The sequence below is a fragment of the Podarcis muralis genome, chromosome 4 (assembly GCF_964188315.1).
Source record: "Podarcis muralis chromosome 4, rPodMur119.hap1.1, whole genome shotgun sequence".
NCBI lineage: Eukaryota > Metazoa > Chordata > Lepidosauria > Squamata > Lacertidae > Podarcis > Podarcis muralis.
The window spans coordinates 3,229,653-3,254,190 of NC_135658.1; the positions used below are offsets into that span (position 1 = coordinate 3,229,653).

The 24,538-nt window shown below is 47.2% G+C and overlaps 5 protein-coding genes across 9 annotated transcripts in view; all 5 read right to left on the reverse strand.

Moving 5' to 3' along the window:
* The window catches only part of LOC114595218 (zinc finger protein 75D-like), a 437,997-nt gene that overhangs the window by 240,899 nt on the left and 172,560 nt on the right, over positions 1-24,538 (reverse strand). The window lies entirely within an intron of this gene.
* LOC114595403 (olfactory receptor 52K1-like) lies at positions 1,770-2,717 on the reverse strand. Its single transcript, XM_028725689.2, has one exon. It carries the CDS (start codon positions 2,715-2,717, stop codon positions 1,770-1,772), a length of 948 nt encoding a protein of 315 aa, XP_028581522.2.
* LOC144327414 (olfactory receptor 51E2-like) lies at positions 8,811-9,773 on the reverse strand. Its single transcript, XM_077926752.1, has one exon. It carries the CDS (start codon positions 9,771-9,773, stop codon positions 8,811-8,813), a length of 963 nt encoding a protein of 320 aa, XP_077782878.1.
* On the reverse strand, positions 14,521-15,483 carry LOC144327415 (olfactory receptor 51E2-like). The gene has a single exon (XM_077926753.1). The coding sequence runs from the start codon at positions 15,481-15,483 to the stop codon at positions 14,521-14,523; it is 963 nt and encodes a 320-aa protein (XP_077782879.1).
* Positions 18,126-23,426, reverse strand: LOC144327601 (olfactory receptor 51E2-like). Its single transcript, XM_077927962.1, has 2 exons — positions 23,341-23,426; positions 18,126-19,694 (listed from the first exon to the last, which is right to left on the reverse strand). Exon 2 carries the CDS (start codon positions 19,658-19,660, stop codon positions 18,695-18,697), a length of 966 nt encoding a protein of 321 aa, XP_077784088.1. The 5' UTR covers positions 19,661-19,694; positions 23,341-23,426; the 3' UTR covers positions 18,126-18,694.

Sequence of the window (24,538 nt, forward strand, 5' to 3'; positions counted from 1 at the left end):
GCTTGACGCAGCTGGGATGGAATGTGTTCTGTCCAGGGAGATTCTTGCTGAAAATCACCAAGGCTGCATACACACACACACACAGACACACAGACACAGACACAATAAAAAAAGAGAATCTTGTGAGCTGTAGTTTGATAAAAGTGCTGGGAAGGGTAGCTCACTTGGGGGCAGGTGCTTTGAAGGTGCTTTTGATGTATGCTACATTCAGAACTCTAGTTTTGGAGCAGTTAAATGCTCCTCCATCAAGGAGTCAGTGATGGCCACCAGCTTGGGAGACTTCAAATGGTGATTAGACAAATTCATGGAGGAGAGAGATACTGGGGGCTTCTTGACAGTTTTATTTCCTTCAGCTTGAAATTGAAGGTGTTTGGGACACACAGACTTTAGTGGGGAGTGTTAAGTTGTGGGCGAACATGTCAGACGAACGTCACTTTTCGATCCTTCATTTGCATACAAAACTATCCAATCACTGAACGTCACTTTTCGATCCTTCATTTGCATAACTATCTACAGTATTCCCCTGCTGGCCCAGGGTGAGAACTTCAGTACATAACAGGGAGGACATACAGTATATATTTGCAGTGCTCTTTTTCTGAGAAAGAATGTTTAAGGGTACTCTCATTTTCCCACTCATATTGAAATATTGCCCCTCAATGAGGCCAAACTTAGATTCACAAAATGTTTATGGGTATGTGTACCCCTGCAGCCCCAGAAAAAGCACAGTATATTTGTATAATAATAATACTAATAATACTAATACTACTAATAATAATTTATTATTTATACGCCGCCCATCTGGCTGGGTTTCCTCAGCCACTCTGGGTGGCTTCCAACAAAATATTAAAATACAATAGTCTGTTATACATTAAAAGCTTCCCTAAACAGGGCTGCCTTCAGATGTCTTCTAAAAGTCTGGTAGTTGTTTTCCTCTTTGACATTTGGTGGGAGGGCGTTCCACAGGGAGGGCGCCACTACTGAGAAGGCCCTCTGCCTGGTTCCCTGTAACTTGGCTTCTCGCAGCGAGGGAACCGCCAGAAGGCAATGGTCGATTGTATCAAAAGCCACTGAGAGATCCAGCAGAACTAGGAAACAGTTCTCACCTTTGTCCCTAGCCTGCTGGAGATCATCGACCAGCATGACCAAGGCAGTTTCAGTCCCATGGTGAGGCCTGAATCCTGACTGGAAGGGATCCAAATGGTCTGCTTCTTCCAGGCGTTCCTGGAGTTGTTCAGCAACCACTCGCTTAATCACCTTGCCCAAGAATGGAAGATTTGAGACTGGGCGATAGTTGGCCATATTAGCTGCATCTAAAGATGGTTTTTTAAGAAGCGGTTTGATGGCAGGGACCCTGTGAGGAGCCTCGCTGCAGCATTCAGTGCCTGCTGGAGTTTCTGGGACAGTTTCAAGGGCAGCCCCGCGTAGAATGAATTACAGTAGCCAAGCCTGGAGGTGACCGTCGCATGGATCACTGTGGCCAGATTGGGGTGGGAAAAGTTGAGTGGATGTTACACACAAGCCAGAACCAATTCTCTATCTCCCTCTTTCCCTCCTACTCTTCTGTAAACCATCTCTCAACTACCCCAAAACTCCCTAAGAAATGGCTCCATTTATTTTCCCTCCCCTCACATGGACACTCTCTCCTTCTGTGATTTCCACCAAGTGGGATTTGTCTAATCCTCCTTTAAAGCCGTTGAGCATCCAACCAAGTTTGTAACAGAACCACCCATGGGTATGATAATCGTTGGCTTCCCATGCCGGATTGCCCTTCAAAAGCTTTTCCGGTGGAAGAGGAGGAGAGCTCTGTCCCGTATCTGTTTGGTCTTCACCCCATAGATGATGGGGTTCATCATGGGTGGGAAGAGGAGGTAGAAGTTGGCCAGCAGGATATGTATGTAGGGAGCAACATGGTGACCGAATCTATGGATGACTGAGGAGAGGACCACAGGCATGTAGAAAACCAATATGGCACACAGGTGAGAGATGCAAGTGCTGAAGGCTTTGAGCTGCTCTTCCTTTGAAGCCAGACTGAGGACAGTTTGTAGGATCTTGGTGTAAGAAAGACCAATAAAGGTCAAATCAAGTACTACAACAAAGAGAGCAACTATGATCCCGTAGATGTTATTGAACCGAGTGTGGGCACATGCCAATCTCACCAGCGCCATGTGTTCACAGTAGCAGTGGGCGATGACGTGGGAGCGGCAATAGGGCAATCTCCTAAGCAGGAAGGGCAATGGGAGCATCAGGACCGCAGCCCGCACCAAAGCCACCAGCCCAATTTTGGCTACCAAGGAATTGGTGAGGATGGTGGTGTACCTCAGAGGGTGGCAGATGGCCACGTAGCGATCAAAGGCCATGGCCAAGAGCACAGCAGACTCCATGATGGAAAAGGTGTGGAGGAGAAACATCTGGACAAGGCAGGCGGTCAGACTTATTTCCCTGGCCCTGAACCAGAAGATGCTCAGTGTTTTGGGCATGGTAGTGAGGGACAAGGTCAGGTCAATGGAGGCCAGCATGGAGAGGAAGAAGAACATGGGTTTGTGGAGGCTCTCATCAGTCTTGATCACGTACAGCAGGGTGCTGTTGCCCAGCAGGGAGGTGGCGAAGACAGAGCAGAAAAGTATGGAGATCCAACCGTGGGAGCTTTCCAGTCCAGGAATACCAGACAGGAAGAACATTGAGGGGTCAGAGAAGGTGTGGTTGGGAGCCGTGTTCATGTCGATATCTGCATCAAATAGTCTTTCCCTTCACAGGCAAGGCATACCAGATGGGACCATAAGCTCTTTTTGAGCTATAACTCTGTGATGCTACAACTGGGGAGTTCCTTATGACATCAGAGACACAAATTCTGTTGGCAAAAAAGGGGAGAAGATAAGAACACTAGCCACTGCTTTGATAGATCAGGCAAGGGTCCAACTAGTCAAGCACTCTGCATCCCCCCCTCCTCCCTCTGTTTGATGCTTCCATCTGGAATTCAGAGACATATTACCTCAATCGGTTCCTTTCATCCATGATGACCAACAAACAGACTCATCCTTCTTGCATTTGTCCATATGAGTACAGGAAGTTGCCTCAGTATGCTGACTGACAGGCTATGGAACCACCTGGTTCAGTATTGGCTACAGGGGTTTTCCCCAGCCTTACCTGTATCTGCCACTGGAGACCGAACCCTGGACCTTCCCCAGGCAAAGGAAGTGTTACAGCATGATGCTGTGGCCATTCGCCTTCGCAGTGGGCTACAAAAATGGCTATAAACTAGCAACTCCCCTCAATGTAAGGGGGAGTAAAAGGAAGGTAATTGATAAGAGGTGACGCCGTCACACACTGTTGTTCAGCCCTGTGACAAAGCCTGTTGGGTAGAATGGCTCTTGCCATCAGAAAGTTCTTCCTAATCCTTCGTCAGAATCTCATTCCTTGTCATCTGAACCCGCTGGTTCAGGCCCTAATCTCTGGAGCAGGAGAAACCCAGCTTGTTCCATCGTCCACATGACAGCCTTTCAAATATTGGGAGATGATTATCCTCAAATCTCCTCCCTTCCAGGCTGAACATAGCTGACTCCCTCAACCATTCCGCATAAGGCTTGGTTTCCAGACCCAAGAATACCTGGGTCACCCTCCTCTGCACATAGTCCTTCTCTATGACCACTATTATCACCACCAACCTGCCCCATAAACTCACCTCTTTCCACATAGTACAGTACTGCTCCAAAGTGGAAAATGTTCCATTGAAAACTGTAGTTTCATAGAATCATAGAATTGTAGAGTTTGAAGGGACCCCAAGCACCATCTACTCCAACCACTGCAATGCAGGAATCACACACATTTGAAACTAGAACTCAAGCCAATGGCTCAAGGACAGTAGGACTTGAACCAATGGCTTCACGTTACAGGAAAGGAGATTCCGACTAAAAAGCAGAAAGAACTTTCTGACAGTAAGAGCTGTTAGACAGTGGATGGATGGCCATCTGTCATGGAAGCGTTAGTTGAGATTCCTGCATGGCAGGAGGTTGGACTAGCTGACCCCTGGGATCCCTTCCAACTCTACACTTCCATGATTCTATGACAGCTTTGCTCCATGAACTGTCAGTCTCAGATCATGCACAGACCACCTTAGTTTCCCACCCCTCCCCCCAGCTGTTCTCCAGATTTTCTTTTGCTTCCTAGGCTGGGAAACCAGTATCTCCCACGAAGCCCAGAAGCAAGGCATGAAGGCAATAGATTTTCCCTCTTCACTGTCCCTAGGATTCCATAGGAGTGGTCGCCAAGACCACACATAACACTGGTCCTGAAAGACCTTCATTGGCTCCCAGTACGTTTCCGAACACAATTCAAAGTGTTGGTGCTGACCTTTAAAGTCCTAAACGGCCTCGGCCCAGTAGACCTGAAGGAGCGTCTCCACCCCTATCGTTCAGCCCAGACATTGAGATCGAGCACCAAGGCCTTCTGGGGGTTCCCTCCCTGTGAGAAGGAAGGTTACAGGGAACCAGGCAGAGGGCCTTCTTATTTGTGGCACCCGCCCTGTGGAACGCCCTCCCGTCAGATGTCAAAGAAATTGACAACTATCTGACTTTTAGAAGACATCTGAAGGCAGCCCTGTTTAGGGAAGCTTTAAATATCTGATGAATTATTGTATTTTAATATTTTGCTGGAAGCCATCCGGAGTGGCTGGGGAAACCCAGCCAGATGGGCAGGGTATAAATAAATTATTATTATTATTATTATTATTATTATTATTATTATTATTATTATTATTATTATTATTATTATTATTACTATTATATTATTATTATTATTATTATTATTATTATTATTATTATTATTATTAGAATGTTTGCACAACTACTACAGGTCCCCATATTAGCTATCCTCTTGTCCACTTATTTGTGCTTTGAAGCCCCTCCACCCAGCCCTTTATAATAATGGACCTTTCCATTATTTTGCTAGCAACACCCTTGTATTCCCTCTTCAGTTGCAGAGCAGATACCAGACTTTTTGCAACCCACCCTGTGAGTAATTAATCAGAAACGCTTCACCGACACAGACCTGCCACGGTAGATCAGCTTTTAACATCTTTTCTGCTGGTGAGGAGCTTGGAGTCCTCCAAAGCTGTTGCAGTCCTGGGTCTAGAAATGGCTTGGATTCAGGGCTCAAATGTGCACAGGAACATCTGCGAGGTGGGCAGATTCAGTGCCTTCATTTTATAGACTTTTGAATGGCTAGGTCGAGATAATGGCCAGGGACCTCAGAGTCCCTCAGGTGCTGCATCAGTGGGAGATGGAGCACAGGTGAGACATCCCTTGGTGATTCTGGGTGGGTAAGGTGCAAGGGGTTCTATGAAGCTCACTTGGCTACTGCCTAGAAACCTCTGCCTGGGAGCACCCCAGACAAGCCCTACCTGAGTGAGGTGGAATGTCTTGTTCTGTCAATGGAGAATCTAGCAGTCCGTCACACAAAACATTTTAAACACACACATTCTGATAAAAAGAGTGCTGGGAGCTGTCGTTTGTTAAAGGTGTTGGGAATGGCAGCCCATTTTGGGGGGCAGCTGCTTTTAATGTGCTTTTAATGTAAATCACTATTAGAAGCAGTATTCTTGTTATTATTATTTTTATGCTGGTAAAGGGGCAGACGGAGCTCAATGGAGGATTTGTTGAGAAGCCGCAGTCATGAAGCATCTCAAAGGAATCGGCCACAGAGGGCTCTGTGCCAATGGCGACGAGAAGTGACTTCTGCTCAGATAGTCAACTTCAGCCACCACCAAGAGGGCATCTTTGAGGAACAATTGTGGGGAAACTGCTGCCGGCAAGGCTCAGAAGAACACCACTTTGGACCCCTTGTTTGCAAGAGGAATTGCAAAGTTGTAAAGTTGGGAGGGGGGCCCAAAGTGTCACCTGGTCCAATCCTTTGGAATGCAGGTATCAGAGCTAATGATTCCCTGAGAGGAGAGAGCAGAGTTGGGATCTGGCGGCTGACATATCACCTCTCTCCATGTGCTGTAATCACAGGCCATGCTGCTTTACTGCAGTGCAGCTCATTAATCCAAAATACCATATTTTTCACTCTATAGGATGCACTTTTCCTCCTCCAAAAACGAAGGGGAAATGTGTGTGCGTCCTATGGAGCAAATGCAGGCTTTCGCTGAAGCCTGGAGAGCGAGAGGGGTCGGTGCGCACTGACCCCTCTCGCTCCCTGGGCTTCAGGCAGCTATCCGCAAGCCTTTGGAGCGAGGCAGGAGTTCCCGCCGGGCTCCGAAGGCTTGCGGATAGCAGCCTGCAGCCTGAAGCCCGGGGAGCGCAGCGCCAACTCCCCGGGCTTCAGGTAGCTCCCGGACCTGTTCTGGGGGCTGGGGTCAGGGGAAGCTCGGGCTTCACTGGCCCCAGCCCTGCGGCTAAAAATGAAGCCAAGACAGCCAGTGGGATCCATCCTGCTGGCTGTCTTGGCTTCTGCCAAAGCCGCGCGCAGCCTCTCCCGGCTGGAGAGGTTGCACGTGGCTAAAGTGGATGGATCCCGCTGGCTGTCTTGGCTTCTTTGCTCTTTGGGGCTGGGGGGGAATAATTTTTTTTCTTTATCCCCCCCCCCTAAAAACTAGGTGCGCCCTGTGGTCCGGTGCGCCCTATGGAGCAAAAAATACGGTAACTCTGGGCATAGTCATGCTTAGAGTTTCATTAGAATGACGCCGTCATTTAGTGTTTGCTCACAAAACACACACAAAAATCCTGAAGGGGCAAAATAATAACAATGGAAAGTTTCACCATAAGTCAAAGGCCAAATGAATTGGTGAGCGAAGTGGTCCTTTACTGGTGACCAGGGCAGGCTCCATGCCACAGAATCATAGAACTGTAGAGTTGGAAGGGACCCCAGGGTCATCTATGTTGAATGGTTTCTTTAAATGTAAAGGTTCCTCATTGTTCCACCCGATGTGTATGTCTTTAAGGGGCCAGAGCAAGATAACAAGACCCAGCTTTACAGCTGTGAAACATAGCAGGTGCTGCTGAGTTGTATTGATTAAGCTGTGTAGTATATAAGGAGCAGCACCTAGCTCTCCCATTACCCTGGAGGATGGGTTGGTGGTTGGGTCTGGTTTGTTGTTGATGTATTTAGTGTAAAAGGAGTTTTTGCTTTTGTTATTAAAACCTTGTTTAAGTTATTTTTGAGTCCCTTTTTAATGCATGGTCTCCCCAGCAAGAAGAAGAAGAAGAAGAAGAAGAAGAAGAAGAGTTTGGATTTGATATCCCGCCTTTCACTCCCCTTCAGGAGTCTCAAAGCGGCTAACATTCTCCTTTCCCTTCCTCCCCCACAACAAACACTCTGTGAGGTGAGTGGGGCTGAGAGACTTCAGAGAAGTGTGACTGGCCCAAGGTCACCCAGCAGCTGCATGTGGAGGAGCGGAGACGCAAACCCGGTTACCCAGATTACGTGACTACCGCTCTTAACCACTACACCACACTGGCTCTCAGCGCTACCATACTGCAAATAGCCAACAATCTAAACCCTGCAGGAATCTCAATGAAAGCATCCATGATGATGACCACCCAACACCTGCTTAAAAGCCTCCAATGTCTCTTCTTCACTTCTTAGAACACCTAGTGTTATTAATTTTTATTGTTGAAAAATACTTTATTATATTTTGCTTAGGTTCATGGAGGGAGATGGACCCTGTGGAGATGCTGTTCATCCACAGTCTGACATTTCTGACACTGGCTCTCCCCGCTGTCCTTCTCTCTGAGGCTTGCAATCTTCCCTCTCCACTTTCTCCTTCCTCTTTGCCTCCACCCTGAGGTCTCCCTTCTGCTTCTTCTTCATGGCTCTCCTCTGCTAACTCACCCTTCCTCCAGCCTCCCTACTCTTCTTACTGCTCCTTGCCTTCATATTCACTGGCTCAGTATTCTGTGGCATCACAGGAGCAGGCATTGCACTCATAACTTAAGAGGTACCTCAAGATAAAACGGAGACATTGATTTGAAGTGCGCACACATCACACGTACCTTTTACCTGCACAAATTCCTTTATGAGAGCTTGGCTGCAGCAGCCAGAGCCAGCCTTCCAGGTGACGGTTGTAGTGGAGGAGAAGAAGAGAATAAGGCATGAGGGAGGCAGGAGGCAGGCAGAGGGAGAAGGAACCCTGGTGCCCTAGGCTACAAAATGAGTGAGGAAATGGAGGTTGATGGAGGAAGAAGAAACTCCAACTGTGGAAGGGAGGAGAGAGGCTGACAGAGAGATGCAGGCGGAAGAAAAACGCTGGAATCGTGCTGCAGGTTCCACTTGCCTCTCTCTCTGTCTGCTTTCCCCCTCTCTTCCACAGCCAAGGAATCCAGGTTTCTTCGTCCTGGGATTTCCTCTGTTTCTTCTTCCTCTGGCAGTGGAGAAAAAGGTTCCTGCCCTTCCATCAGACAGCTTTCAGCTATGCATGATTTTGTGTATCCATGGTGCCTCTGGACGGGAACTCTCACATGAGCAATGATCACACAGTACTGAGAAACAGACCCTGGTCAATGGAGAGAGATGGGGAAAGCACATGCCTCACAATTGCAAAAGCTGACTTCAACTATGGCTATCATGCCCACATTTATATGAAGACAAAGGGAATCTGCAGGTAACCCAAAATGGGCCTTAGGATCTGTCGAAGGCGAAATCACTGCCAGAGACATGGAGGTGGGTGTCTGGAAAGTCAGCCCTGAATAAGATGGTAGTCAGGACCAGAACAATGTTCAAGTAAAAGTGGGGTTGGGAGGCAAAGTAGAATGAACCTCAGTGTTCATGGCTCAGGGCAGCAAGGCATGACTGGAGAAGAGTATGGCATTGTATCTGGGTCAATGAGGGCCTCCCTCCCTCCCTATCCTCATTATCCTCAATGCCCTTTCTCGTATCTCCTTGGTCCTGGCTCCATAGACAATGGGGTTGAGCACTGGAGGCACCAAGAGGTAGACGTTGCCCATTGTGACATGAACCAGCACAGGAAGGTCTCTCCCAAACCTGTGCACCACAGACAGCCCAATCAGGGGCACGTAGAAGGACAAGACAACACACACATGGGCCACACAGGTCCCAGAAGCCCGGAGGCGCTCCTCCTTTGACTTCAGCTGCAGGACGGTCTTAATGATCATCACGTAGGAGACAGAGATGAGCAGAGAATCAAGACCCATCACCAGGAGAATGGCAGCCAAGCCATATACAACGTTGGGCAGCTTGTCATTACAAGCAAGGTGCATCACGTCTTGGTGAACACAATAGGAATGTGTGAGGACAGTGGAGCCGCAGAGGTCCAGGCGGATGATCAGCAATGGAAAAGGGAGGAAGAAGATGACCCCTCTCACCAGGGCCACGAAGCCCACTTTAGCCGTCACTGCATTGGTGTGGATGGCAGCATGCCTCAGAGGGTGGCAGATGGCCACATAGCGATCCACAGCCATGGCCAAGAGGATGGTGGACTCAATGCCTGATAGCGCGTGGATGAAGAACATCTGGAGAAGGCAACTCCCATAGCTGATCTCATTGGCATCAAACCAAAAGAAGGCGAGGAGTTTGGGCATGGTAGAGGTGGAGAGTGCCAGGTCCACAGCAGCCAGCATGCAGAGGAAGAAGTACATGGGTGTGTGGAGGGCTGGCTCTGTCTTCACAACAAGCACCACCATGCAGTTGCCCACCACGGCCACAAGGTACATGGCGCAGAGAGGGAAGGCCAGCCAGAATTGGGCACCTTCCAGGCCAGGTAGGCCCATCAAGATGAACGAGAAAGAGTCGCCATGAGTTCTGTTAGTGGCTGACAACGACATGTCCGGTGTGATGCCCTTATGTTGTTCTACGCAGCTGAAAGGGAAGGAGATGGTAGTTTAACAGTGTCAAACTGGGTTTGATTCCATGGAACCAAAATGTTCTCTCCATAAGAGCAAGGCACAAGGCAGCATCTGTTTCTTACTCATTTCATCACTCACTCACTCTCTTTCTCTCCCCCCTCCCATTGTTGCCTTCTTTACTGATTACATACTGCATGATTAACCAGCAGGACTCATTGTCCAGGCCTGATGTGTTGGGCAGTAGGACAAGAGCGCTTAAGAAACCATTTGTGCTCTTTGATGGATGCATCCCATAACTCCAGGAGCAGTATCCTGTTCTCAAGGCGGCCAAACAAATGCCTGTGGTAAACTAGGGAGCAGAACATGAGCACAAGAGCAGCCCTCTCCCGTCCTGAGGGCAACTGATATAATATAAATATATTTAAGGCAAATAAAATGCCCAATTTCAGACTCAGCAGGAGGGGGTTCCAGGTCTCAGGGGGAATGTTAGTCTATCAGAAACTAGAAGTCTGCCTTAATCCCAAGAAAAACTCCCCACTCCATACCTTTGAGGGACCGCTCTCCAGCGCCAGTCGCTGTTTGGACCTCACACAGCCAACACAACTGAGAGAAGGAAAGAGATTTATAGAAAGCAAAGCCGCTAGGGGCCAATTTGTTACCTCTAAGGAACCTGCTGAAGGGTGTGCCACAATGCAATGTATCTAGACATTTCTTTTATGCTGAGGCTGTTTGGCATATAGAATCATAGAACTGTAGTGCTGGAAGGGAACTCAAAGAGGCATCCCAAATCTGCAATGCTGGGAATCTCAGCTAAAGCACCCAAGACCACCCAAGGCCACCCAACCTCTGCTTCAAAACCTCCAAGGAAGGAGAGCCCACCACCTTCAGAAGGAGTCCATTCCACTGTCGAACTGCTCTTCCCATCAAAAAACTCTTCCTAATGTTTAGTCAGAATTGTTAAGCATAATTGTGTCATGTACATTGAAACAGAAAATATATCTATAATGTGCCTGTATTGTAATGTGAGGCATGGCAGGAAATTTCCATTGGAGCTAAAGAAGAGCCTAACAGGTTTATCATTAATGGGGCTGCATCATGGGACTGTATGTCTTCTAGCTTAGTCACATGAAATGGATTGTGTTACAGGTTTATGCATATGCTAATCTGCAGGCATCCACCTTTGGTGGGGTGCTTTCTTTGTTCCAAGCTGCTGAAGAGAATGGACTGTGAGTCTCTGCCTCCAGCAAACAGCCTGGGGCTAATGGAGGCTGCAGTGGAGAAGAGAGTGAACTTTGATTTTTAGCTCAGGATGCAATATACAGTGGTACCTCAGGTTAAGAACTTAATTCGTTCTGGAGGTCCGTTCTTAGCGTGAAACTGTTCTTAACCTGAGGTACCACTTTAGCTAATGGGGCCTCCAGCTGCCGCTGCGCCGCCACCACACGATTTCTGTTCTCATCCTGAAGCAAAGTTCTTAACCCAAGGTACTATTTCTGGGTTAGCGGAGACTGTAACCTGAAGCGTCTGTAACCCAAGATACCACTATATTTGTAATCTAAGATAGGCCTTAGGCTGGGATCAGTATAAATAATTATGCATCTAATGGAATGTAACTTTATTTGCTTTAAGTTGTTTGGAGTTAAGTTCTGAGTAAGTAAAACTTTTGGGACATATTTTTGGACTGAATAATTTTCATTTCAATACAAGAGTCAGTTTTTGTTCACCCAACGGCTTCCATATGCACCATATTTCCCCCACTGGTACCAAATAGATCTTTCTGGCCCTCTTCTTCCACCTGCCTTCTCCTCTGCACCCACCAAAAGATGCTTTAGGCTTTAAAAAAGAAAAAGAAAAGAAAACAAAAAACAACAGGCCAACAACCCATGGAGGAAAGAATCAGAGACATTTCCATAATGTGTGGCTTGACTCATGAGAAGGTGCAGCTCCTGCCAACTTGTTTAGAGGTGACAACATTAAGAACATGAGAAGGTCAGTCCAATGGTCCCTCTAATCCAGCACCCTGCTCTTGCCGGCCAGCCAGATGTCCCAATGGGAAGCTTGTTAGAAGGACAGGAGCAACACAACACTGGGGTGACTGGGGGCAGCCACTGAGACCATATAACACCTGTCCTGAAAGACCTACATTGGCTCCCAGTATGTTTCCGAGCACAATTCAAAGTGTTGGTGCTGACCTTGAAAGCCCTAAACGGCCTCGATCCAGTAGACCTGAAGGAGCGTCTCCACCCCCATAGTTCTACCTGGACACTGAGGTCCAGCTCCGAGGGCCTTCTGGTGGTTCCCTCCCTGCAAGAAGTGAGGTTAAAGGGAACCAGGCAGAGGGCCTTCTCAGTGGTGGCGCCCGCCCTGTGGAAAGAGTCCAGTGGTGGAGATGGAAGGTAGCCATTGCAGCTAAGAGCCATTGATAGCCTCCTCCTTAATGAAGTTGTTTAATCCTTGTTTAAAGCTGCCCCAGTTGGTGGCCATCACTGCAGCTTTCCTCGATAGGCTTCCCTATGTGGGGATTCAAGTCTCCTAAAGAGGCAACGCAGGCAGACACAATAAGCTCAAGGGTAGCTTTTATCCACCTTGTGACAGGTTTCCAGAAAGAGGGGAACAAATCTGCACACCGTATTTCCAGGGGCCAAAAGTAAATTACACCTGGGTCTGTTTTAAATTATGGAGGAAACCCATCGTGCGTTTTTCAAAACAATATCCACAGTATGTGGGAAATGGCGGAGAAATGAGGATGAGGATAATGAGAATGAGAATTTATTCCAGCAAAAGATTAAAAATATACATTAAAACATCAGTATTAAAAACTTCCCTGAACAGGGCTGCCTTCAGATGTCTTCTAAGGGAGATAGTCTTCTGAGGGACCCTTTTCTGCCATCGAGAGGGAGAGTCCTTCTCCATCTTGCCTTTCTTGGAGCATGAAACTTTCTCTTTCGGATATTTTTTATTAGTTATCAATTACAACAATCCAATAAAAGCCTCATTATAACAATACCAAATTATAATAGAATTGCTAATACCAATCATTCAGATGCCAAATTATACCATTTAGGTGCTAGAATTGATCTTTTGATGATTTACTTTATTTCTGCATTCCAAAATGTTACTGATTTCCAGTCAACGAACAATCCCTTATACAGCAACTGCAATTTTAATGACTTCCCTTCGTATTGACACATTAAGCGATTTATAGAGCTACAGGTGAAGCATTCAGACTATATCCTTGTTCTTCCTGAGCATGAAACTTTCTCTACCCTGCCTCACAAACAAAGATGAGTAAGGGCGAGTTCAGGAGAGATACAAATAGATTTCCTGTTTTGTGTAGTGAATTCTGTATCATTTATCACCAACACAGTGGCTGATAACCCTTTTCCCAGACATCCCTGTATAACACTGAGGTTGGTTCCTAAGAAACTCCCTTTGGCGGGTACTGCTGTTACTGTATTTATTTGTTATATTATTTATCTGCCTTTCTCCCAGAACTGGGACTCATGGCAGCTTACAAAAATTAAAGCAAGCTCGGCTCAAACACAAACGCTCTAAAAACAAATATAGTATAATAGTTAAATAGGAATTCATAATGGAATTTAAACAATGCAAAAAAACTAATCGATTGAAATGCAGATAGCGAAAAAACTAAAAACCTAATCCATTTGCTTCTACAATGAGACCTACTTGGGACCACTTTGTTGACCCATTTTTTGTGGGGCATCTGCACAATATTGTGATCACAGCGTTCCCTCCTCAATGCTTTCTTTCCCTGTTTAACTTTCTCCCCAACCACCCTGAGCTCAGAAAATCTAACAGAATGGAATAGCCACACAATTTCCCCAGGTGGAGATGACCCAAAACTCAGAGGGGCAAAATGCTTGTCAACACACACACAGAGAAGAAAATATGGTCATTTTTGTCAGGAAGTGACATTTTTTCTTATGATTCTTTGCCTCTTCAGGAGCTGGCCTAAAAACAATAGCAAAAAACACCTTAAACATTATGCAGCGCCCCTCCACCCGAAAGGGAGGAAATTCCTACCCAATGTATGTTGTGTTTTGGGATGTCTTGACACCGGAGTGATGTAACACAGCGGTGGGGGTGCAGCCTGAGTGCAGCGTGGATGTGGTACTAATTTTGTTTAATTTATTTATTAAATCTATATTGCAACCTTCCTCCCAAAGGAGCTCAGGGTGGCATACAACAAGAGAACAATAACATACGGTAATATTTAAAAGAATTCCAATACAGATGCAGATTTAAAATGCTTGATGGAAGAGGAAGGTCTTAACAGAGATGGTGCCTGCCTCATATATAGGGCAGGGATGTCCAAAGGCGTCACCACACTAAAGGTCCGATTCCTTCAATGTGTGGGGTGGACCTCTTGATAAGATGGTTTCTGCAGGAGGCCCTCACCCGCAAAGCACAGTAATTGGTTGGGTGTATGAGCGCTGAGATGTTCTATCAGGTGCGAGCTTCAGTCTCCAGGAAATGGTAAGGCAACCACACAGGAAAGATGGCTACCAGGGTCTTGCAGATCCTGAGAGCCGCCTGGAAGGACGCATGGCTATTGACTTATGGGAGGCTTAGAGATACAGCAGATCAGTGCACAGTTTGTCTAATGAGAACCATGATCTTAAAGGTTGACCAAGAACATCTGTCTAGATACACTGCTAAGTGGAATATTCTAGGATAATCTGTTCTAAATATATATATATCTGGGTCAATGAGAACCTCCCTCCCTCCCTATCCTCATTATCCTCAATGCCCTTTCTCGTATCTCCTTGGTCCTGGCTCCATAGACAATGGGGTTGAGAACTGGAGGCACCAAGAGGTAGACGTTGCCCATTGTGACATGAACCAGCACAGGAAGGTCTCTCCCAAACCTGTGCACCACAGACAGCCCAATCAGGGGCACGTAGAAGGACAAGACAACACACACATGGGCCACACAGGTCCCCGAAGCCCGGAGGCGCTCTTCCTTTGATCTCAGCTGCAGGACGGTCTTAATGATCATCAAGTAGGAGATAAAGATGAGCAAAGAATCAAGGCCCATCACCAGGAGAATAGCAGTCAAGCCATATACAATGTTGGGCATTCTGTCCCCACAAGCCAGGTGCATCACATCTTGGTGAACACAATAGGAATGTGTGAGGACAGTGGAGCCGCAGAAGTACAGGCGAATGATCAGCAATGGAGGAGGGAGGAAGAAGACGACTCCTCTCACCACGGCCACCAAGCCCACTTTAGCCGTCACTGCGTTGGTGAGGATGGAGGAGTGCTGCAGAGGGTGGCAGATGGCCACATAGCGATCCACAGCCATGGCCAAGAGGATGGTGGACTCAATGCCTGAAAGAGTGTGGATGAAGAACATCTGGAGAAGGCAACTCCCATAGCTGATCTCATTGGCATCAAACCAAAAGAAGGCGAGGAGTTTGGGCATGGTGCAGGTGGAGAGAACTAGGTCCACGGCAGCCAGCATGCAGAGGAAGAAGTACATGGGCGTGTGGAGGGCTGGCTCTGTCTTCACGACAAGCACCACCGTGCAGTTGCCCACCACGGCCACAAGGTACATGGCGCAGAGAGGGAAGGCCAGCCAGAATTGGGCACCTTCCAGGCCAGGTAAGCCCATCAAGATGAACGAGAAGGAGTCGCCATGAGTTCTGTTGGTGGCGGACAATGACATGATTGGCCTGAAGCCCTGTGAGTGCTACTCACCTGAAAGAGAAGGAGAGGGTAGATTCACAATGCCAAATAGGGTTTGATTCCATGAAACCAAAATGCCCTCCTGTCTCTAATTGTAAGCCATGAGGCAGCATCTGTCTCTCTCTTTCTCTATCATCCCCCCCCCCATTGTAGCCTTCTTTACTGATCACATAATGCATCTTGACCAGCAGGACTCATTGTTCAGGCCTGATGTGTTGGGCATTAGGGCAAGACAGTTTGAGAAACGATTTGTGACTTTTTAATAATTTTTATTAAATTTTCAGTTTTACAATTTCAAATACTCATTTTACATCCTTAAGATATGAATGACTTCCCTTCTTCTCTTTCATGGTTCATTTTACATGTCTTAAACCCCTGCATATTTTACAAAAACTATTCCAATCAGTTTTCCATAATTGCATCCATCAAAACCTATTTACACTATTGAATTGATCTTAATGCTGCCAACGTTTTCAGCTGTATACAATTATTCCCCATATATTCAATAAAGGTTTTCCAATCTTCTCTAAACATATGTTCTTCTTGTTCTCTTATTCTATATGCTAAGTCTGCAAGTTGTGCAGATTAGAAACGATTTGTGTCTTCAGGTAGATACACCCCACAACTCCAGGAGCAGCTGCTGAGGAGCAACATGGCCACAGACCATGGACAGTGGTCACTGCTGCACATAAAGGTTGAGTGAGCTTGGGACACTGTGCGTCCACCAGCGGTTGTCTTGGATTGTACCTGCCGGTCCACTCCCTGCCCCACCTGGTGCATAAGGGGCCTTGTGAGGATGAAAAAGACCTTTTCCTCCTTGGGGTCTTGAGAACCCACCAAATGGAATCCGAGTAAAGAACCATTCTAAGGCTCTTGAGGGCTCATTCAGGGTCTTATTGGGAACAAGAAACGCGGCGGAGCATTTTTGTTGGTTTTGTTAAAAAGAGGCAAGCTTGGCCATTGGCAACAGGAGCCTGCAATAGCCATTCCCAGAAGCACCGAACCAGCTCTTCTGCTTGATGAACTTTCCCTCAGTGCCTGAAATCTAATGGAACGAGTTTTATAATGGCTTGTCAAAAGAAGTCTATTGTGGTCAGCAACAGTGCTATTCAACATTTCCCACAGGTCTTCAAATTAGAAGAGCCTGGCTGCTGGATCAGGGCAATGATCCATCTGGTATAGCATCCTCTTCTCCCAGTGGCCAGCCAGATGCCTGTGAGAAACCAGCAAGCAAGATTCGAGCACAGGAGCCCTCCTCTGGTTCCCAGCAACTGATATAATATAAATATATTTAATACAAATAAAATGCCCATCTTCGGACTAAGCAGGAGAGGGTTCCAGCTGGGGTTGGATGGATCAGTTGGTTAAAGTCTGGTGCTGATAACACCAAGGTTGCAGGTTTGATCCCCACGGTCAGGGGAAAAACAATGCTGTCCAGGGTTGTAAAGACTGCGGAGAGAATCATTGGGTGCACTCTTCCCACCTTGGATCAAATCTACGCTTCCAGGTGCCACAAGAAAGCTGCAGAGATAGCGCAGGATAGTGCGCACCCTGGAAATGATCTCTTTCAGCTTCTGCCTTCTGGAAGAAGCTACAGGGTTATAAAGACTAGGACTAGCCAACTGAGAAACCGTTTCTATTCAAATGTGATTTTGGTTTTAAACGCAGTGTAAGGTAGTCTCTATGGGAGTATATTGTATTTAATTATGGGGTATCAGAGTTTTTAGGGGGCTAACCAGGCTGGGATAGCAGGCTTGTCGGTTTTTGAATGTCTGGTGTATATTTTTTCAATTTCGTTGTTCTGTATGGGACAATGACAATAAAGACTATAGCATCATATCGTATCGTATTGAACAGCTGCCTATTCCTGCACTGCAAGAGGTTGGACGGCATGATCCTCAGGGTCCCTTCCAACTCTTTGACTCTATGATCCTATACTTCTATGATTCTAGTACCAAGAAGAAACCCCCCCTCAACATACCTTCGAGAGAACGCTCTGCAGCAGCAGTCGCTGTGTGGACCCTGCCTGCACAACCTCACACAGCCAACACAGCTGTGCAAAGGAGATGCATTTATAGACAGCCCAGTCCCTGGGGGCCAATTTGTTACCTCTGAGAAACCAGCTACGGATTCCAAACTGAAGGATCTGCCCTAATCTAATACATACAGACATTTCTTTTATGCCGAGGCTGTTTTGCACATGGAATCAAGGGACTGTAGAGTCCAACCCTTTACAATGTAATGTCATTGAAAGCCTCCTCCACAAATTTGTCTAATCCTTGTTTGAAGCTACCCCCGTTGGTGACCATCACTACAGCTTTCCCCAATAGGCTTCTTCTGAAGTGTATGTGGGGATTCAAGTCTCCTAAAGAGGCAATGCAGATAGATGTAATCTAAAAGGTAGTTTTTATTCACCACACAACAAGTTTCCAGAAAGGTAGGAACAAATGTGCATACAATATTTCCAGAGGCCCAATTCAGTTTGCCAAAAGTTAATTATACTTCGGTTTGTTTAAAATTATGGAATAAACCCATCATGCATTTTTCAATTTATTATCAACAGTCTGAGGAAAGTGGGAGAGAGATAGAGAGAGGGGGGGAGGGAGGGAGGGCGGGAGGGTCTCTCAAGGGACCCTTTTCTGTCACCTACAGGGAGAGTCCTCCTCCACCTTGCCTTTCCTGGAGCATGAAGCTCTCTCTAGCCACCTCACAAGCAACAATGAGTATAAGTGGGTTTAGGAGACTTCCTATTCTGCACAATAAATTCCATAGCATTTATCACCTACATAGTGGTGGACAAGCCTTTTGTTTCACATCCCTGAATAATACCGAGGTAGGTCACTAAGAAACACCTTTTCGGGGGCCTCTTTCTGCAGGAGGCCCTTGTCCACGGAGCTCAGTGATCAGTTGGGTAGAGGACAGATCCTTCAGGTATGAGCTTCAGTCTCCAGAAAATGGTGTGGCAACTACAGAAGAAGCATGGCTACTAGGGTCTTGCAGCTACTGAGAGCTGCCTGGAAGGACACATGGCCATTGACTTACAGTGGCTTGGAGATGCAGCAGTGCACAGCTTTGTTCTGCCTGATTTGTCTAACAAGGACTGTGATCTTAAAGGTTGACCAAGCACAGCTGTACAGATGAGCTGTTGGTGAAATAACTCTAGGATAATCTGTTCTAAAGAAAATTCTGGGTCAATGAGAACCTCCCTCACTCCCTATCCTCATTATCCTCAATGCCCGTTTCCGAATCTCCTTGGTCCTGGCTCCATAGACAATGGGGTTGAGCACTGGAGGCACCAAGAGGTAGACATTGCCCATTGTGATTTGAATCAGCACAGGAAGGTCTCTCCCAAACCTGTGCACCACAGACAGCCCAATCAGGGGCACGTAGAAGGACAAGACAACACACACATGGGCCACACAGGTCCCAGAAGCCCGGAGGCGCTCCTCCTTTGACTTCAGCTGCAAGACAGTCTTAATGATCATCACGTAGGAGACAAAGATGAGCAGAGAATCGAGACCCATCACCAGGAGAATGGCAGCCAAGCCATACACAACATTGGGTGTGGTGCTGTTGCTCGAAGCCAGGTGCATCACGTCTTGGTGGAGGCAGTAGGAATGGGTGAGGTTGGTGGAGCCACGGAAGTGCAGGCGGCTGATCAGAAAGGGCAGAGGAAGGAAGAAGACGACACCTCTCACCACGGCCACCAAGCCCACTTTCACTGTCACTGCATTGGTGAGGATGGAGGAATGCTGCAGAGGGTGGCAGATGGCCACATAGCGATCCACTGCCATGGCCAGAAGGATGGTGGACTCCACTCCGGACAGAGAGTGGATGAAGAACATCTGGAGGAGGCAGGTCCTGTAGCCAATTTCCTTGGCATCAAACCAGAAGAGGGACAGGAGTTTGGGCATGGTGCAGGTGGAGAGGGCCAGGTCCACGGCAGCCAGCATGCAGAGGAAGAAGTACATGGGCGTGTGGAGGGCTGGCTCCGTCTTCACGACAAGCACCACGGTGCAGTTGCCCACCACGGCCACAAGGTACATGGCGCAGAGGGGGAAGGCCAGCCAGAAGTGGGCACCTTCCAGGCCAGGCAGGCCCATCAAGATGAACGAGAAGGTGTCGCTATGAGTTCTGTTGGTGGCTGACAATGACATGTCTGGTGCGATGCCCTTGTGTTGTTCTACACAGCTGAAAGGGAAGGAGAGAGAAGGAGTCAAGTGGGTTTGAGCCCATGAAACCAGAATGGCAGCTCCCCATTCCTATGTGGCCAAGCAGAGGGAGTCAATTCCAAGGGGTAATAGGATGAACATTAGCTAGGAGGGGTTGAAGGAACAATGAGGGTAATGCCCAGGCCTGCCAGTTGACTTATTTCTAGTCCAGTTTTAAGCCAGTCAGTAAAACCCCAAAGCAGAGCAGAATTAAAAATGAACAGCTCATGTTCTTCAAACCAAGGATCAGGAAACCAAATTTTACGAGGAACGCTTAGGGGTTATGTTTTGCCTGGGGAAGAGAATACAGAGAGGTCACACGATAGCCATCTTCAAATAGCTGAAGGGATGTCACATGGAAGATGGAGTAAGCATCTCTTCTGCTGCTCCAAATGGTAGGACCTGAACCAATGGTTTCAAGTTACAAGAAAGGAGATTCCGACTACATCTCAGGAGTAAGAGCCTTTTGACACTGGAACAGACTCCCATGAGAGGTGGTGGACTCTCCTTGCTTGTAGGTTTTGAAGCAGAGGTTGGGTGGCCATCTGTTGGGGAGTCTGTAGTTGTAGATTCCTGCATTGCAGGGGGTTGGACTAGATTACCCTTGGGGTCCCACTCAACTCTACAATTCCATGACTAGGAACATAGGAAGCTGCCTTATACTGAGTCAGAACATTTGTCTATTTAGCTTAGGATTTCCCACACTGACTGGCAGTGGCTCTCTCAGATTTCAGGCAGGAGTCTCTCCCACGTCTACTAGGAGATGCCAGGGATTGAACCCAGGAACTTCTGCTTCCAGACAAATGCTCTACCACTGAGCTATGGACCTTCCCATTTTTAACAACAACAACAACAACATCAGAGGACAGGATAAAATCAGTAACTGCCATAAAAGCAGTAGTTATTAATGACCACAAGTCAAATTAAAATGCAACCTCCATGCTTGGTTGTGGTGAACTTCTCTGACTAGCAAATACTGGCGACTAAGAGCAGAACATTGAAGGGATGCGGGTGGCTCTGTGGTTTAGACTTGCTAATCAGAAGGTTGCGGTTCTAATCCCCGCAACGGGGTGAGCTCCCGTTCCTTGGTCCCTGCTCCTGCCAACCCAGCAGTTTGAAAGCACGTCAAAGTGCTAGTAGATAAATAGGTACCGCTCCGGCGGGAAGGTAAATGGCATTTCCGTGCGATGCTCCGGTTTGCCAGAAGCGGCTTAGTCATGCTGGCCACATGACCCGGAAGCTGTACGCCTGCTCCCTTGGCCAATAAAGCGAGATGAGCGCTGCAACCCCAGAGTCGGCCACGACTGGACCTAATGGTCAGGGGTCCCTTTACCTTTACCTTTAAGAGCAGAACATTAGATTCGCGACACATTCAGTGCTGCTGCTGCTGCATTATGTGCAAAAGGCGCCATGTGTGTGGTCAGCCTGCCTGCCAGCCTCTCTTCTCCAATGACCCAGTTGCTGTGGCCACACCCTTTCTCAGTCCTTTTTTTCGGGGGGGGGGGGATGCATACCCCTAAACATTTTGTGAATCTTTGTACCTTTGTCCATTTTGCTGTATTTATTTTCCCCGATTTGGATTTTCTTGAGTCAAAACGAGAGTATCCCTAAACATTTTTTAGAAAGGAAAAAAGCACTGCTCTTTCCTACCTTTGACTGCAAAGACATCAGAACAGCAGCCTAACACATCCTACTCAGAGGTTAGCGGGTTAGCAGGTCAACCTTTGCCAACCTGATATCTCCAGATGTTTTGGACTACAGCTTCCATCTCTTTCAGCAGCCAGCATGGGCAATGGTCTGGGACGAAAACATCTGGAAGGCACCAGAATCACAAAGGCTCATCTAAGCACCAGGGTTGCCTGTCTTGAGTTCAAAACATGGAGCTGGAAAGCAGTGCCATGCAGGAAGTTGGACTCAGCGAGCCTTGGGGTATCTTAGCAATGCTACAATGCTTCTGCGGCTCAAAGTTTGCACATTTTCATGGCGCTTTCTCCCTGAGTTATGGAAAGGGTGAGAGGGGGAAATATTATGTAGCCCTGCCTCCCCAGCACTTCTTCCATTCATACAGAGCAGAATATTGTCATAGGTCTTGGGTACCAGAGTCTGTCAGTGAATGGTAGAAATCAATACATGGCAGCATTTAGATAATACCTGGAATATGAAGGGAAAATACAATCTGCAGAACTGTGACATATGCAAATTTCCTAGGTTGGCTTTGGACTTAAGCTTTCTGAAGGGGGGCAATGAGGGACACTCTAGGGGCATAATGTTCTGCAACACCCCCCCCCCCCATTGAAAACCTCCGGCGTAAATATATTCCAAATAAACCAACCGCATTGGCCAGTATATCAGCCACACATTTATTCCAATTTCCGACCATGAAAAGTTAAAGTGCGGCTTAAATTCGCGACCTTACAAAAATTGGCTTTTACGATATCACTGCTGAAACAGACGTACGGTAAAACAGAACAAAAAAAATGTTTTCTTGCCAATTTGCGAGCTTGAATGCCTGCGGAATTGCAGCAACTGAATAGCGATTTGCAACTTTAGCAATTGTATGTTAACTTTTGCGGGCTTGCAAGATCGAAGGCTTAAATTGGCTAGGAGTTACAATTCTACTAACCACAGTGGTTTTCAGCCTGTAACCCAATTTTAAGGGAGCGGCTTATATTCGGGTATTGTCTTTTTTCCTCTCCCCCCTCCCCTTTGAATTTTAAAGGTGCGGCTTATATTCGGGCCAACACACTATTTCTTAGAGAAACTCTAGCCTTCACAGTGCCTCGATTTTCCCAGTGGAAACACAATCCTGGGTGAGCTTCTGGACCCCCCTGGAATCTTGCTATTGCTCTGCAGAGATTAGGGCATGGAATGCAACCTTCGTGACAATACTTTGAGTGGAACACTAGGATACGTGGGAGGTTGCTGTGGTTTTTATAGAGGGCAGGCAGTGTACACACCATAACTTTAGCACATTTGGAGCATGTTCTGTCCCTTAAATAATTCTCTTGTTCACCTTGCACAGTTACAGTTCCCAGAAACCCTTTGATCGTAAGAGCAGCCTGTGTCACCAGGCCAATGGCCCGTCTAGTCCAGAATCCTGTTCTCACAGTGGCAAAAAGATGCTTGTTATGGGAACACCACAAGCCAGGATCCGAGCGCAAGAGCATCTTCCCCTCCTGTGGTTTCCACCAATGCAGGCGCAAACTGCACTGCCCATAATTCTGTGAGGGGGAAAATAAGAAGAGCCTTCAAATGTCCTTCAAAATATGCTTCAAAAATGTGTTTTAAGGGTACAGTGGTTTGCACAGCCCATGAGACTGTGCAGACAAGCAAATTGACTCTTGGGAAACCTCTGCGTAAAAGAAGCCTGCAAACCAGCCCCAGGAAGTTATTCTCCCAGCCTCTCCTTGATATCATCTTGGTAAAAAGCCCCATACAAGTGTCTGGCCTCATACAAACATCCCACCTCCCTGTTTCTGCTCCGGTGCCTTTTATCGCGAGCAGGCGCCTCGAGACAGGACGAAAGGATTCTCAACTTTTTTTGTGGGGGGGGGGGGAATACACAAAGCCCAGGTTCGCAACGCACCTAAGATTCAAGAGGCAAGCATCCCCTACCTGTCCCGTACCTTTGTCACTCTGGGAGGGGGCTCATCCTCCAGCACCAGAGGCCAGGTGGACCCTTCCTTGCAACGAAAGCCACTAGCAGCACTGAACAGGCGGGAGGAGGCTGGAATTATAGCACACTCTCAAGCCCGGCCCCTTGGGGACAGTTTGTCATTGCCACGGGGGGGGGGGGGCGCTGCAAGAAGCTCAACTGTTGAACTGAAGCTGCCTTATATAGCTAGCTCACCGAGCTGAGTGTGGCATGCTCTGACATACAGCAGCAGTAGCTCTTCAGACGGAGTTATTTTCCCAGCCTGAGGATCCCTTTCCGATGAAAGAGGAGGATGAAGACTGAACCAGGGACCTTATTTGGCTGGGGAGGGAGGGATATAAATAAAATTTTATTTTTATTTTTATTTTTATTCATGCACAGGATGTGCTCTGTGACACTACTTGAAAAGAGACTCCTTAGGGTAGTGAAAAAGTGGGATATTAAATCCAAACTCCTCCTCCTCCTCCTCCTCCTCCTCCTCCTCCTCCTCCTCTTCTTCTTCTTCGCCTTGGTGAAGACTTGACGTTTTTATCCCCCAAAAAGTTTTTGATTGAGTTTCCACTGAATTGAGGCTGTGTTTTAATGTTTCAATGTTGTATTTTAATCTTGTTTTTTCAGCAGTATTTCAATCAATTGTTTTTATATTTGGTGTTAGCCGCCCTGAGCCCGGTCTTGGCTGGGGAGGGCGGGGTATAAATAAAATATTATTATTGTTGTTGTTGTTGTTGTTATTATTATTATTATTCTACTGCAGCCCCTTCCAAGAGCACGCAGGCAGACAAGGGCTTCAGTATGCCTCTGCCCCAGTTCTCTGTTGCTGATGATCACGTCAGGTTGCACCATGTTGTTGACAAACAGATAACTCAGGCGCTGAGGAGGAAGGATCCGTGGCCCAGGGAGGTCTCTGGTCAAACTGAACTGGAAGAAGAGCAGGGGAAACGGGGTCATGAACAGAGTGTTTCCGAATTCCATCAGTTTCCGATGATGAGCATAAAAAGCGTTCAGTAAATTACATTTGCTGTGGTCCCTGAATGACCCTCTGGCTTTCTTCCAGCTCAACCAGTTGCATTCTGTGAAACTTCCTCCTCTGTGTAAATGCACACAGGTTTGCAGCCAAAGGCGGCTGGCTGAGGCTGCAGTCTGAAAATGTGTGCTTTCTTGTAACCTGA

What these genes read in the sequence shown, in the direction of transcription:
- LOC144327414 (XM_077926752.1), bottom strand. Translation starts at nt 9,773, where the DNA reads ATGTCGTTGTCAGCCACTAACAGAACTCATGGCGACTCTTTCTCGTTC.
- LOC144327415 (XM_077926753.1), bottom strand. Translation starts at nt 15,483, where the DNA reads ATGTCATTGTCCGCCACCAACAGAACTCATGGCGACTCCTTCTCGTTC.
- LOC144327601 (XM_077927962.1), bottom strand. Translation starts at nt 19,660, where the DNA reads ATGTCATTGTCAGCCACCAACAGAACTCATAGCGACACCTTCTCGTTC.
- LOC114595403 (XM_028725689.2), bottom strand. Translation starts at nt 2,717, where the DNA reads ATGAACACGGCTCCCAACCACACCTTCTCTGACCCCTCAATGTTCTTC.